We start from the raw sequence: 16,745 nt of genomic DNA, 5'->3' as shown, positions 1-16,745 counted from the left end.
GACAAGGTGAACTGACTCTTTAGGATCATTGAAGTGAGACCTTATGTAATGAAACTAACAGTGTCTATCATTCAAAATATCCATTTTATCTTTTGAGAAATGTTGTTTTAAAAATTGCTATGGAAAAACCAGAGTAATAATGATCCTTAAAAAGAAGAGTTCTCACTCATATAATTTATATTTTTTTGTATGTAAAGCCTACATTGTCTGACCTTTCTCAATATATTTTCAAAATGAAAATGAGTAATTAAACTGAATTTGCAAAATTTATGATATTATAGTAAACATAAGAGAAATATTTGAAAATAAACTTGACAGTGGGATAAATGGTATGGTAGATTGTGCCCATTTTCTGAAATATTTCTAACACCAATTGTGATTTAAGAACTCTTCTTATGGCACAAAAAGGCATGTCCTCAAGGAAATCTTTCAGTGGAATTCAATAGCATTGCACTGTAAATATTTGAGTTTATTAAGTTAGCTTCCTCAAATTTTAAGTATTTTTAGTCCATGCAAACACCATAATAATACTGTTTTGTCGTAGTTTTGAGTTAGAGTTAAGATTATTTTAGTGTTTTTCCAGTCATATTACTAAATCCTGAGATGTCGTAGTTCAATTTTTTTATCTATAAGGTGAATTCTCAGAGTGGATCTACAAGAACAATATTGAGTGAGATCCAGAAGGGTTTGCATTTCATTTTGAATCTTTCCTTTTACGAGAATTAATTTTTTTTTTTAGTAATTTACATGATTTAAAAATTCTATTTCTGGATCCTTATCTGCATGTGCTGAAACGAATGTGAACATCTTTGGAAACACAGACAGGATTCAGCAGCAATGGCACAGTGAGAGCTCGAGGTAAATCGTTCGGCAGAGGATCTCTGACAGGCAGCAGCAGGCACCACCAAGGATGTTAGGCAGACACAGGAGAGCCCTTTTAGAACCTGCCTCACTCGTACCGAGGCATCACTGAAAAACTAAGTAGGTGTACTGTACATTTGTATGTGGTATTTTTGCAGGCATGTAGGGTGGTGCTGGTAGAAATATACATGTTCTTAAAGATAGTACTTTAGTTGAAATAATTTTAAGGTAGCTTAATATCTATATACTTGATTACTGTGTTATTGTTAAAACAACCATTTGCAGATAGAAATATAAAAAATAACTAATGTGTCCATACCACTCTGGAGTTAATAAGAAGGAATTAAGGAAATTGATGCCCAATGTGAAACAACTTTGCCCCAATTATGTATCAGTATGCAGTGGAGTGGATTTGAACACACGTCCTTCGAATTAAAATCCAGTTTTCTTTTCCTGTGTCATATTACCTCTTCAAATAGCAAAATATTTATAAAGTGGAATAAGTAACAAGACAAAAGAGATCTAAAATGTTCTAAATTGACTTTTTTTCCCTTTTTATCATTTTGGTAACAAGTAAAAACACATTGGAATTATGATGATATTTTGTTAAAATAAAGAGTGTTTTAACTCCAGACCTCAAAAAAATTCTTAGAATATTTCAAGCTGATAATTTAATTACAACTGTGTTTACATAATGCTTTGTTTCGTTTTATTTTACATTCTAATTATTAAAAACAAAACTTTTAGAAGCTTCTTTATTTTTACATGTGTCTTTCCCACTGCTATATGATAACAATAAAAATTTAAGTACTCAAATAACAAATTAATAATAAATATACACACATATTTATAATACTCAAAAATGAGTTTTTCTTTTTAGTTTAAAAAAAACCCACATTATTTTCAGGCACTTGAGTACCTATTATCAAAAATTTATATTCTGCTTGGTATCTTTTCTAAACTCTTGCAAGTTAGCTATAGGGTGACATGGATGTTGTATCATGAACCGTAATATACTCATTACATCATGTTGTTTTTATCTTCCCTGCTGCTGTTCATTCTCAATGTGAAAAAATAATACCATATCACTGACAGGAGGTCTGTATTTCAGGTGGACTTTTGTAATTATTCGCACTGAGGCACTGTCAATAGGATTAAAATACAGATTCTGGATCTGTCCATCCTAGATGAAGTCAGCACTTTGAGCAGTGGGAGTACTATTTCTACAAGCTGTGCTTTCCTCTTTGCCTTATAGAAGCATAGATATTAATATGACACAAATATTTGAAAGCTCCTGTGGAAGCAGACCGGCTTTGCTTGAATTAAGTAAAATGTTTATCTGCAATAAATAAAATAACAGCATTCATTAGAATCCTTAACTATGTACCTAGATTCTGCAGCAAAGTTAAATCCCAGAAAGTTTCAATTACAGAACAATCCACTTATAGTTTATAATTAATAAACTCTTTGCAGCTGCATAATTATGGCCGGAAACATCTGCATAGCCTTATATTTTACATGCAGACAGACATAACTCCTTCAGAAAAAGTTCGATTGTTCTTAAAATCACAGGTCTGGAAATGGAGTAAGATCTGAGGAAGCTAGCTCTAGTTGTATTTAGTTAGCTCACGGGGGAGAAGTGGAGTGGTGGGGGAAGGAAACTGCCCTTGTCTGGCAAAGTAATGTGGATAAATAGTAAGACTGTTTAAGATCTATTCAGATATTCAGTCACAACTAACTCTTTTTAGGTAATGTATCCAAAATCTCCCTAAATATAAGCTTAATATTGATAAGACTATTTTAAGTGATAAAATCAATGCTACTCAGATAAAAGATAAGCTATTATTTATGAAACTCTAAAGGTACACACCAAATTAACAAATGGGTAAAAAGAATATATTGACAATAGATTTCCAGTGTTTTTCAGTAATTCAATTTCTCACACTTAAATGCAACTTTATAAAAATAAATGAATATAGAGTTTATGTTAGAAAGGCAAATTAATGTAGATAGAAAAATTTGCTATTTTTATTAATACTTGCTAGGTTAAGTGAAGATTTGAAGTTGCATTATTAATGGATTTTATTATAAGAGCTTTACTGAGATATAATTACCATACTGTACAATTTACCCATTAAAGTGTATGATTCATTTTTATTATAGTCACAGAGTTATACAACCATCACTGAATATCAATTTTAGAATATTGTAATCAGCCCTAAAATAAATCCTGTACCTATTAACAGTCATTTACCATTTCTCCTCACTACCCCATGCCCTGGCAACTACTAACATACTTTCTGCTGTATAGATTTGCCTATTTTGGATATTTCATATGAATGGAATCATACAATATGTAGTATGGCTGTATTTTTTTATGTAGCATGTTTTCAAGATTCATCCACGTTATACCATTTATCAGTATTTAACTCCTTTGTTAATATCCCATTGTTTTATTCATTCATTAGTGGATGGACATTTGGGTTGTTTCCACACTTTGGCTATTGTGAATTATTCTGCTATGATCATTAATGTGTAAGTTTTTTTTTTGTGTATGTATATATATATATATATATATATATATATATATATATATTCATTTCTCTTGGGCATATACCTAGGAGTGGAATTGCTGGGTCATGTGGTAATGATGTTTAACCTTTTGAAAAACTGCCAGTCTTTGTCAAAGTGGCTGTACTGTTTTACATTCCCATCAGCAGCGTAGGAGGGTTCTAATTCCTCCATATTTTCCCCAACATTTGTTATTATCCTTTTGATTATAGCCATCCTACTGGATGTGAATGGCATCTTATTGTGGCTTTGATTTGCATTTCCCTAATGGCTAAAGATGTTGAGCATCTTTTTATATGCTTGTTGGACATCTGTATATTTTCCATGGAGAAAAATCAATTCAGATTCTTTGTCTGTTTTTTGATTGGCTTATTAATGGATTTTAATTTTTTGCATTTTTATTTCTCTTAAAATTCTGCTTTATTTCCTTAGTATCTCATTTTACCTCATAATTCTTACAGTGGAAATACTTTATTGTTATCCACATCTTGGATTCTTTAGAGATTTTAATAGTCTGAGAAAAGATCTGGAACCTCCAAAATGTTGATTATGGATACCTGGAAAACTTTTAAAATATAGAAATATCCAAACCCACAATAATTCAATTATTGTGATAGATTCAAGGCATGAGTGTCTTTTCAAAGCTGTCCTAATGTGCAGCCATGGAGGACAGCTGACTAAGTTATGGATGGATTGTCAGTGTCTTAATGTCCAGGATGGTGTCTAGTATGTTTGAGATAAAAGTTAAAGCTTAAGATTTCCAAAAAATAAAGGAAATTAAGGAGCAGGAGGTCTTTTTTGGGTATTTGGATTTTCTAGGACAAGATTGTGGCAAGGAGGTTTTTAGAAATATAATCAGACAGGCTTTCCCCCAAGCTTACCCCTATAGTTCATAACCCTGAACAAACAGGGCAAGTCTGAGTTTTGCACCCTCACTCAGGAAGAAGAGATATTCTGTAATTGCTTAACCTCAGGAGGATTGGAAATTTGTGACTTTTGGATGGCTTTTAGGATTGTCCATTTGGAATACAGAGTTGTTCTATCAGTACTTTGATTGTTCCACTGACTACATCAGACAAATATGGACTCAAAGGCCTGGCATTCCATTGCTTAAACACAACATCCATTGAAGACAACTACAGGATGCATGATTATTAGGAGAATTTAACTAAGGATCAGAATGCAAGATTTTAGTATCATCTCTCTTGTATATTTAAGAATCTTTGTACTCAGAATTTTGGTGCAATATTATTATTCTTACATGATTAATTTATATATGGGACATCCTATTGCCTTTTGTGTTGTTAAGGAATATAAATCCCAAACTTTATTAGAATCAATTTTGTCATATAGGGATAATATATTGTTGTTTAAAATAGTTGAAATTTAATATAATAAATTACTTTTATTTCATTGCAGTAAATAATATAGCATATCTTATAGTATATTGTAATATGATTTAGTAGATATATTACAGTAGAAAATATTGTTATTATCCAGTATATAGAAGTTTCATGTTTTCCTAGATTCCCTTTTTCTTTGGTGGTTTTTCATTTAAAGAACAGACTAAAAAATTTGCTTAGCATATGAAATCTGACAAGATTACAATTCTTGGCTCTAGGATAATGAATTTATTTTATTCATTAAGGCCTTAAGGACTGAAAGAATTGGCAAAAGAATCAATCCCAGGCCTTTATGGTAACAGTGAACAATATTTTTATTAAAATAATAAGTGAAAGATTATTTTTACAAAAGTAACTAAATATTTAAAACAAGTTTTATACATATCCCCAATTTTTATCAGTATAGTGAAACATTACTTATAAAACAATGTTCAGTTAAAAAAGCAAAAACATCAAGAGGCAGGAAGTTAAATGGTACATTTCTTATTGTAAACTTTAACCATAGTACAATACATATCAATTAACATTTGCTTTGAGTTTAAGTGTTTATTGAACAAATTAAGAAATAAAACAAAGGAGGAAAAGTTAGTAAAATTGCTGTTGTACAATTCCTGGAAAGTTATTTCTGTATACTGCATAATTATATGTAAAAGGAATTTATCTTTAAGGTTTCAGAAGGCATTTACCTCTAAAGATTTTTTACTAGTACTTTCTGGAAAATCAGCTACATTTATAGAGAGGAGAAATTGCCTGGATTTCTGTGGAGCCTTTTTGGGCGGAGTTGGAGAGCTGATCTAATTCTCCCTTATGTGTGTATGCCTCTCAGATATGCCGCTTTCCCCCGGTTTATCTCGTTGGGTATTTAACTCTAGCTATTTCGTGTAGATATCTTATCACAATTTCTAATTTTAAGAGCATCTGTTACTGCCTTTCCAAGCTTTTTACCACTCAATTGCTCACTATTATCCTCAAAGATAGCTTTTGTCTTCACATAGTCTTGGCTTTGCCCTTAATACCATTCCTCTGAAGATTTTGTACTTATTTTTAATAACTCTAAATTGATAGTTTCCTTAGAGATTAAATGAAAACTGGCTTGCTACAACTTATTATTTTCAATATTAACTGAACTGAGACAGAATATTACTTCAAAGAAAAAAATGTTAAGACTCTCATGATCACATTTTTTCTGGTATTACCTCTGTCTGTTTAATGATAGCCATACATGAACTCCATAATTTTGTGGGCATCATCAGTGCCAAAATTCATAGTGAAATTGAGAATACTTCTTTAATATATTTTCTTAAAGTGTGGTAGGATATAATTTCATAGGTTTCTAAATTAAATTAATAGCTCTAAATTAGTAAAATTGTATAATAAAAATGACAAGGTTCATAGAAATTAATTTTTAGGGTTACTAAGGCCCTTGAAACCCATTAAAGAAGTGCCAAATTTTGGCTCATTCACTAGTAAAAGTCTGGTGGAATAGCATATGGCTTTTTGTCAGTAGTCCTGTGTTCTAAATCCAGTTTTGTCCTAGACCAACAAAATTATTTGAAGAACTCAGGTTACTTTTGCTTCAAATCTGTCTTCCCATCTGTTAAAAGGGTAACAGAATTTAATGTAATTTGAAAGTTGAGTGATAAGAGTTTTAAATTTCTCTGCATTACTCTGCATTAGGTATCATGTACATTTTAGAAATCATGTAAGTTAAACAAGAAATGTACCTTCTTATTTGTGGGAAAAATAGGAATAAGCCTTTATTTGGAGGCTTTTATTTGCAATAGAAGAAAGAGAATTCTGAGGGATTCCACTAGTAGGCATTATTAATTTGCTGCCTACTACTTTCGGAAGACTTACCTAGGAAATGCCAAATCATGCTGCCATTGTGGTTCTCTATTTCCCAGATCCCTAACCTCCTCTCTCTCTCTGTAAAATAGTAATTAAATATACACATAATGTCATTAAAGACTTGTCAGCATACACCTCTTCTTTCTGTCTGTCTCTCACTTTTTGTCTTTGTCTCTCTCTCTCTCTCTCTGTCTCTCTCTTTTTACTTCACTGGGCCCTAATGTTTCAGGCTGCAGGTTGTGAGTAAAGCATTGCCTTCTCTGTTTTACTGGATGTTATATATGATCGTTGAATTACAGATAATACATATAGCAAGTTACAGTGAATATTTAAAGAAAGAAGAATTTCATCCTGAGAAATCTAAACTAAATCCTTTATCCTACCAGTTAACCATTCTTTTATGTGGCAAGATCATATCTTTAGAAACATTTTAAGGTTTTATATTTTTGTTATATTATGTTGTAATCCATCTTATTCTCTCTGTGCCTTAGATTTGTAATATCTGCTATGGAGGGCATGTCAAAATGCATTATGCTTTTTTGTGTAAGGTGTTTGTGACTGCTTTCCTCTTGTCTTAATTGAGATGCCCATTAAAGACAGCAAAGGAGATTGGCTTCTGAGGGCAAGAGCGGTCATATATTTACAATGAGATAGTGGTTTTTCTGCATAAATATCTACCTATCTCAATATAATGTGTGTTTAAGTTTCTAAGCTATATTAAATACCTATATTGTTATGTAAAAGTCTTATTTACTTGAAGCCCCCCAAATGATTTTGAATTCTCAGATGTATCAAAATTATGCATTAAATATTCATATGTGGAAAAAAGAAAAAAATAATTCAACCATTTTCTAGAGACTATAGGATTGTTCCTGTTTTCCACCCACCAAGAGTGATATGTGATTAATTTTCTGAGTAATGCCCAAGTGGATAATATTAAAAATTTTTAAGTAATAAATTAAAAGTTAAAAATAAATTTATGTTAAATATTCAGTAACCATATAGATATGATTTATTCATTTTTATTAAATTCAAAGGTCATTAAAACTTAAAAAGACTTTCATTTAATAAATATGAAGAGTACATTGAATTTATTCAATATATTCAATTTATAATACCATCAATTAATAAAAAACTATTGAAATAATGAAAATTTAACTTGCTAAATTTTATTTGAAGATAAATATAAATATATAAAATGTCAAGTGATATTTAAATGGTGCGTGGTTACCTGATTTAATAACAAAAACTAAATGAATAAGAGCAACTTCATTAGGAAGTGGAAGAAATATTCTCAGTACATCTCTCTTCACTGCTGAGAGCAATTGCTGTGTTAGTGTGATTGCACCCTAAACTCTCTCAGTATAGGAGAAACAGGGTCACAGTCTATTTACAGGTGATGGCTTTCCCCTTGTTTCTGGTTGTGCATCCATCTCCTATTAATAGAATTTCATTATTTTTAGAAACAAAGAAGTTAACTTAGCAGAAAGCAGCCTCCTTTACAACATAAAGTGGTTGAAATTATATCTTGTAGTTATATGAAATTTTGAGCAAATACATTTCTATCATTTTCAGCTGAAAATTTTTATATCATTATTTCTAGTTTGGAAATTAAAGTCATATTAATATTTTTCAACACAAACATATAAAAAGTTAATTTATAGCTACATTAGATTAAGAAAACATAACTTTGAAGTGTGCTAATGCATACTAACAAACAAGTTAGTTTTATTGAAATCAAAGTTAAATTTGAATTAAATATATGAATTAAATATCCTGAGATTTTTTTCTAAATAAATTATACTCATGTTCAGTTTTGGTTTCCAGACTTGAATTGATGCCAACTGCAGGTGCAAGTTTGCTGTATCATTTTGTTTAAAATGAACTATCATAATATTGGGTTATTGATATACATTAAAACAGTTTATCACAAAGAACTTGTTTTTCATAAATCAAATTTAATATTTTATTCTTTTCTAAATAATACATGCATTTTTAAAGGTCTGTTTGCTCTCATGTTCCTATTTTCACTTTCTTTTGCATACCCAGCCTGTGGCCGTGGGTTCTACAAATCTTCCTCTCAAGATCTTCAGTGCTCTCGTTGTCCAACTCACAGTTTTTCTGATAAAGAAGGCTCCTCCAGATGTGAATGTGAAGATGGGTATTACAGGGCTCCATCTGACCCGCCATATGTTGCGTGCACAAGTAAGTTGGTGATATGAAAGTTAGGGACTTGCAGACCCCTTCCACTCATTTGTACTATTGTGACATCACTGAGATAGATATTGAATTTTTGAATACATTAATTATTGTTAAATAGTCTTAAATTTTTCCATAAATCAATAGTTAAATAATAACATAAAATATATTTTTCTTATATCTTCAATGTAATTTTCACATCTGCAAAATTAAGATGCATTTTAATAATGTTTTTCCCATGTATCTAATAGGAATCATAAATAAAATTAAAAGTTTTTAGAGTCTTGCATGCATATGAAATGTGATTAAAAAGTAATGGTTTCTGAATTAAAATTCCAGCACTAAATAGAGTGAATCTCACATATTGGTTCTTCACTTAATGAGTATTTGACACCCAAATCTAAAGCCAATCCTAGACATTACTATAAGTCATTCTTGAGTACATTAAGAATGAATAAATGTATTCTCTGTTATATGGTTAAAAGGCAAACTATTTTTAAACAACTATTACAACTGTTTTTTTAGGTGCATTAGCTGTTCTTTTTTAATTACTTGGAAGAAAAATATCTAAACACTGTGGCAAAAGTACAAAGACAGTTGTTATCCTGTTTTCGTTTTGACATATTAAAAGGAAAATAAATAAAACCTCTTGCCAAGTGAATTCAAGGAGGCTTTTATAAGGCTTTTCTAGTAAAGGTAATGAAATGTTTATGTGAAAGAAAGCATTTCAACTAGTTTTCTCTTTGATAATTGAGCTACTTGCTTAATGCCCCACACAGATCCTTTTGTTCTTTTTGCTTGTATGTTTTTTTTTCTATTTTTGTTTATTTGTTTATTTATATTTGGTTTCTCAAGGGCCGCCATCTGCACCACAAAACCTCATTTTCAACATCAACCAAACCACAGTAAGTTTGGAATGGAGTCCTCCTGCAGACAATGGGGGAAGAAACGATGTGACCTACAGAATATTGTGTAAACGATGCAGTTGGGAGCAGGGCGAATGTGTTCCCTGTGGGAGTAACATTGGATACATGCCCCAGCAGACTGGATTAGAGGATAACTATGTCACCGTCATGGACTTGCTAGCCCATGCTAATTATACTTTTGAAGTTGAAGCTGTAAATGGAGTTTCTGACTTAAGCCGATCCCAGAGGCTCTTTGCGGCTGTCAGTATCACTACTGGTCAAGCAGGTATGTTTTGTTTTTATCTTCATTGAATGAATAACGTGACTGCATACATGAGGTGTCTTGCTTGAATATCTAGTTAACTTCTCCATACAGAACTGGATTTTTTTAGCTTGTTGATTATTGACAACTTTAACTTTTTCTTGTTATTTCTCCTGTTACCTGTTAAACCGTCCTTATCCTCATTACCATCTCCAGAGATCCAGCAGTAGAAATAAAAGTGGACAAATCATAAAACTTTCTATGACTGTTCTAAGACAAAAAACATCTTTTGAAAGATCTAGAGAAGGAGGAGAGGGAAAATATTGATTAAAATGAGATGTAGGATATTTTTCACATTTTTACCTTGTGTGGTAATAATCTACATGATAATTAGGACTAATGAAAGAGTTGGCTGCACCGTCTCACATAATGTTAACCAATTTTTTACTACATAGACTGTGATCTTTTTAATAGGTTAAAAATCTGCATTGAAATTTGCATTAGGGAATTTTAAATTCATCAGTAAATTTGTGATCATATTAATTTTTATGATATTGGAATAAATACTTTGCAGATTTCATGAGAATTTCAAAAGAAAAGACATAGCCTTGATAACTGTGAACTTGTAGCATAGCCTAAAAACACTTTTCATTCATTGTTTTACTGGCACTTGAGATGCCCTCCTCTGTCATTCTTTGTTTTGATAAGGATATTTTGGAAAATACAAATTGGAGACTTTCTAAACCTAAAGAAAAACCTTATTACTGAAGGAAGTTTCAGAAATTGTGAGCGTTCTCAACCTTTTAAAAAATTCTTGTTTCTGAGAGTAGATGCTACGTAGTAGATGTAGCCAAGTGCCATGTTATTGTCAGTAATAAAATTGGACCTGCACTATAGTAGCAAGTTGTGTCAGCGTCATGGCAGGGTTATAACAAGGTCCTCTTGGTTTTTGGCTGGCTGTCTAAAAGCAATCAGTATTATCCTAAATTCCTGTGCACAGACTAATCTACTCTTCATTTCCATGCCAATTTTAACAAAATGTTATCTATTTAAATTATATCTGCATAATGAAACTATGCATATGGTCGCATGCTTACCGTTTTGAACAGATTAGTGGGTTCTTGTTTAAAGGTTTCATTCTGATGTTTATTTAAAAGGCTATTTCAAATCAGATCTCCCATTTAAGAGCAGGTATCTGAAGGTAAAACACAGAAATGTAAATCTTCAATAATTAGACAAAATACTGATTTCACTGATATTCTGACATTCATTTTATCAACAATATTTACATTAACTATTAACCATTCTTTTTTAAAATGCCATTGTCGTTAGTTTCATTTGTGTTGCTTTACATTGAAATTTTTCATCATAATTTTACAGCAAGTGGATTTGCAACATTTTTAGGTTTATGATTTTTACATGAGAGCTATCTTTTGGAAGCATTAAAAGAAACTCTTAGGTCTACTGAACTAGAATAACTTCGTGTTTTATTCCTGTTGATATCAAGAAGTGATATTTTTATTTATTTTTGAATATAATCAAGAGATGCTGAACTGATATCCCAAAATGACTTGGACAAATTGGTCACTTTGAGGATCTCTTTTCTTGTTTTTTAAGTGTCTGTTCTTTAATTTTTCAAGTTAATGCTATACTGGTTAAATAGGTCATAAAATTTCTGTAAATTCTTTATTCAAATATCTCACAGCAATTAGTTAAATGGCTTTTGATGTTGATTTTCTTCTGGTTAAAAACAAAGTAGGTTTGGTGGTTTTAGGGGGATTTTTTTGCTTTTTTGGGGGGTGAGTAGGATAATTTAAATGTGCAAAAATTAGATTGTGATGGTTGCACAGCTCTTTAGTCTAAAATATTGAATTGTATACTTAAAAATGAATCAATTTTATGGTATTTAAATTGTACTTAAATAAAAAGAATAAATTATAAAAAGAATGAATATGTTTATTAAAAATAATAAATATAAATAAAGAGAAAAACTAAGTAGGGTTGTACTTTTATATTAAAATAGTAATTTATGTTCACCTAGTCCAGATGACATCTCAGATGCTAAAATCCATGAATTTACAGTTAGCTTTTTTTTATTTTCAAAAAGAAATGCGTATAAATAAGGCAGTATACTGTGGTAATTTTAAGAGTTTTATTTTTTTAACAAGGCAATTTGGAATATGTTAGTGATTAGTATTCTATTGCATATGTATATCCATTTTGCTCCATCACCAATATTTTTGCTTTTTCTAAAGTGGGGGTGATTTGAAACTTTGTCCAAGTTCATGACTATCCAAGGAAACCTGCAATAATCTTTGAAATTTTCATTTTTCATTAACCAAACAGCATTACCAACCTAGTTTATGCTGCAGTCACTTCAATAATGAATTTAAATCTGTATCTTTGGTCAGTTATCCAACCCATCAGCAATCCCCTGATGCCTAGTGTAAAAAAGATTTATTAAGAGAACCTGCATGTGTCTGAGAAAGAATGGAGAGTAAGGATGGAAATTAATCAGCCAGTGCTTGAAAGGAAGTGTGTGCACTTTGTAGTTCATTCTCTGTTTAGAGTTTGGGGCCCAAGATCCCATACCAGTGTTTGTGTGAATGGAAGTACATTGAACCACCCTTGTTCCTTGCTCAGGGGAAGCATAGGGACATTTGTGTTAAAGGACCTACGTTCTAGCTCTTTGCTACTATGAGATGGGAGCTTTTTGGGTGGACTGCTAAAGTTTTACGTGAATAAAATGCGGATAAAATAATATCTACCTTCCTGTATTATCCTGTTAAATGAGATAATGTTAAGTTTAAAAAACATTTTATTTTCATAAAATTGCTATTGCATGGAATAGCAAAATAAATGGTGATTAGTCTTCTTTTTATGTAATTCTTTAGGAACCTGTCAAGGCAAAATACACCAATTTCTTTATCTAATGCAAATGGGGGGAAATAATGGGAGCACAGAATTGGGACTTATATGTTATAACATTGGAGAAGGAAGAAATTAATTTTGTTTGGCCTTTAAAAAATATGACTATTGGGTGGGCATGGTGGCTCAGGCCTGTAATCCTAGCACTTTGAGAGGCCAAGGCAGGGCATTACTTGAGCCAAGAGTTAGAGACTGGTTTGAGCAAAAGCAAGGCACCCTCTCTACAGAAAAATAGAAAAATTAGCTGGGCATGGTGGCATGCTCCTATAGTTCAAGCCACTTGGGAGGCTGAGGCAGGAGGATCACTTGGGCTCAGGACTTTGAGGTTGTAGTGAGCTATGATGATGCCACTAAACTCTAGGTCGGGTGACAGAGCCAGGCCTTGTCTCAAAAAAAAATAAAATAAAATATTTGACTATTGTCTAGTCATTAGTTGTCTTAAGACTGCTTTTTAATATTAATTTGGCCAACTGTACTAAGTATATAGTGTGTGTCAAGCACCCTAAGGGATGCTGAGGTTAGGAAGATAAAGAATGGTCCTCTCCTTATGAGGAGTCTATACGGTAGCAGACATACATTTAGTTTCACATCTAACAATAGCACACTTGACTATAATGTAATGCATGCTGTAGAACAGCCTTAGAAACAGGATATGGAAACCCTGAAAAAAGAATAATTCATTCTATTCATTCTATCTTTGGAAAAAGGAGAGTCCTTACAGAAAAGATGCCAGTCAATATAGAGTTTCAGATTGGGTATGATTTTGCCATATGGAGGACAAATTAAGTCATACTCTAGGTCCTCAAGAAGACCACCCTTCTCCGCCAATTAAAACACTGTAATTACCACTACATTTCTTCCTCAAACCAAATATGGTAGCACAAAAATGGTCTGCAGAAGTATGAAAGTTAATAAAAATGGATCACTTGAAAATTACTGTCTCTCTCTGTAATGGCTTCATTCACTCTGGGAATATTTAAGCAATTAGATAATTTTTAACTTTGGTAAAAAAGACAATACAAAATTATAATTTGTGGTCTCTCCTGAAAGGGACTTAGGGGACTTAGCAATTATCCTTCAGGTCAGGAACTGTGTCATGTTTATCTGTGTCACCACCGTAAAACACAGTTCTTTCTGCATAGTAGCTATACAGAGAATGTTGGGGAATTAAGGCCAATGGGAAAACTAGAAAAATTAAATGATTATACAAGAGTGAAAGCACTGAGGCATTAATAGAAAAGACATACTATTTGACATTAGATGACATAATTCCATGATTTTAGGCATGTTACTTTACCTCTTTAAACTTGAATTTTCTCCTAACTGGTGTCATACTATTTGACCCCACATATTGTAACTGAGCTTATAGCTTAAGACCAGTTACATTTATGAGAATAAAAACAAGTGTTATGATACTTCATAATAATAAAATAATAAAAGCAGTAATAACAATTACTATTAATTGAACACTTACCATGTTCCTGGTACTTTTTAAATATAAAATGTACATGAAAAGAACATCAAAGTTGAGTCACCTAAATTTGGGGGCTCATGTAGTCCCCCTGGGCCTCCAAGAGATTTGGGACATAAAACGTCTGAGAGCTCATCTTACATCTATAACTAAATGAATAAAGTAATAATATAATACAAACTACATCACTCTGCTACACTGTTCCCTACAAATTATTAATAGCTGAGTAATATGTGTACATATCCTATAATTTTTAATGGGACTGTTAATTGTTCTAATACTCTGGAATGCATAGGGAAGGAATTAGTATGAAAACTAAAACCTCTTGAAAGAAGATAGGGATAGTTTGCCAAGTTGGGCTCCCAGGAAGCAAACACCCACATGGAGATTAGTGGGCAGGAGTTTATTAGGGAGAGTGCTTGGGACCAATAGCACCTGAAGAGGAAAAAAGGAAGCAGGACTGAGCAGAGGGGAAGGTGAGCTGTGATGCAATCTCACTGGAATCCCCAGTCAATTCCTCGTGACCCTTCTACCTGTAATGAACCCTCAGGTTGTCCTGAGTTGAGAGCTTTCTATCTCTGTGTTTTCTACACACTGGCTGCACCTTTCCCTAGGAAAAAGCAAGGTGGTATTTTTCAGACAAGGAAATTCTAAAGGGGGCAGGGAACTGAGGTCTGTTTTCTGACAGCTATCTCAACAGTTGGGCAAATAATTTCTTCAGTTTTTGACCAAGGGGAATACGGGCAGCCCCATCACAACATCCATTACAGATAGTTAAATCATGCAAAAGAATAAGAGGGGCAAGTCCTGGGTGTGCTTAGAGAATAATAGTATAAACTGGATGAATGAAGATTTGTAGGGGGGCTGGGTGCGGTGGCTCACACCTGTAATCCTAGCACTCTGGGAGGCCAAGGTGGGCAGATTGTTTGAGCTCAGGAGTTAGAGACCAGCCTGAGCAAGAGCGAGACCCCGTCTCTACTAAAAATAGAAAGAAATTAGCTGGACAACTAAAAATATATATAGAAAAATTTAGCCAAGCATGGTGGCACATGCCTGTAGTCCCAGCTACTTGGGAGGCTGAGGCAGAAGGATTGCTTGAACCCAGGAGTTTGAGGTTGCTGTGAGACAGGCTGATGCCACGACACTCTAGCCTGGGCAACAGAGAGCAAGACTCTGTCTAAAAAAAAAAAAAAAAAAAAAAGATTTGTAGGAATTATTAGTGGGAAATCTTAGTTTTAGAGAAACAGACATTGTGAATAGGGGGTGGAGGAGGGAAACCTGGATATTTTTGAACAGGCAAGCAACATAATTGACCCTGCTTTAATTTAAACTTTTGTGTACCTTTCACAGTACATTTGATGTGTTACATATAGTAGTTGTTAAAAAATATATTTCTCCTACCTAGCCTTAATTCCTGTGGGGGAAAAAGAATATATAAGACATTTTCTGAAAATATGAGAAGGCATCAGAGAATTGGCCGATATTATGTGTCAACATCTTAATTATCTTCTAAGATACGTTATAGAATGTCTAGCAAAAAGATCTTCTTTCCCTCATCATCAATTTTGTTGTGCATTGATGAGTGATTTATTTAATACTCACACACAATGTATTATTAAAATTTGAAGTAAATGTGTAAAGTTGATAAGACAAATGTTTATACCATTTCACAGGGAAAATGTTTAGAGCATGTGTCTTTACAAAGGTCACACAGTACATTGTATGGTGGTGACCCAGTTGATTGCAATCAAGTACACTGGTTACCTCAGAATTATCAAGTACTGATGTAATCTTATTATAGACTACTATCTTAAAAAACTTAGCATTGTAGTCTACTACATGAGAATTTGCAGATTGACTTAATGGTCAATGATAAAACTGTTAAGAGAAAAGGGGTCCAACTAAAAAGTTTTATTTCCCGAGAATATTAATAACAAATAGAATCTCTGGGGAATAGCATTGATAATATAGAATTTGCCTTCTGGGTATGATTTATTGTCCTTCTTCAAGAAACTTTAAAAATAACCATGCATATTTTAATTTGACTAATTCTCTTATGTTTTTCATTGCCCAGATCTAATTTCCCAGCCAAAATAAAGATTTGCATCAATATTCCATTTACTTTGATTTGTAATGTTTACATAGTCTTTCAGATACAGTATAACCATAGAGTCATATAATATAACATTATACATGGGCAAAATTATAACCAAAAAGACAAAACCAAAAGTCATTTCCTTTGTCAAAAATAACATCACTCACATGAATTAATGTGACTCAGCTCTGACTGTTTTTCT

The 16,745-nt window shown here is 32.5% G+C and overlaps 1 protein-coding gene across 3 annotated transcripts in view; it reads left to right on the top strand.

Moving 5' to 3' along the window:
* The window catches only part of EPHA7 (EPH receptor A7), a 171,332-nt gene that overhangs the window by 48,372 nt on the left and 106,215 nt on the right, over positions 1-16,745 (top strand). For all 3 annotated transcript variants that reach the window (XM_045544037.1, XM_045544036.1, XM_045544038.1), the window contains exons 4-5: positions 8,733-8,888; positions 9,738-10,073. In XM_045544037.1, coding sequence (XP_045399993.1) covers positions 8,733-8,888; positions 9,738-10,073 — 492 coding nt within the window. The remainder of the gene's footprint in view (positions 1-8,732; positions 8,889-9,737; positions 10,074-16,745) is intronic.

This window comes from Lemur catta, chromosome 2 (genome assembly GCF_020740605.2).
Source record: "Lemur catta isolate mLemCat1 chromosome 2, mLemCat1.pri, whole genome shotgun sequence".
Taxonomy (NCBI): Eukaryota; Metazoa; Chordata; class Mammalia; order Primates; family Lemuridae; genus Lemur; species Lemur catta.
Note: the sequence above shows the minus strand (reverse complement) of the source record. Positions and strands in the feature narration are given on the sequence as shown.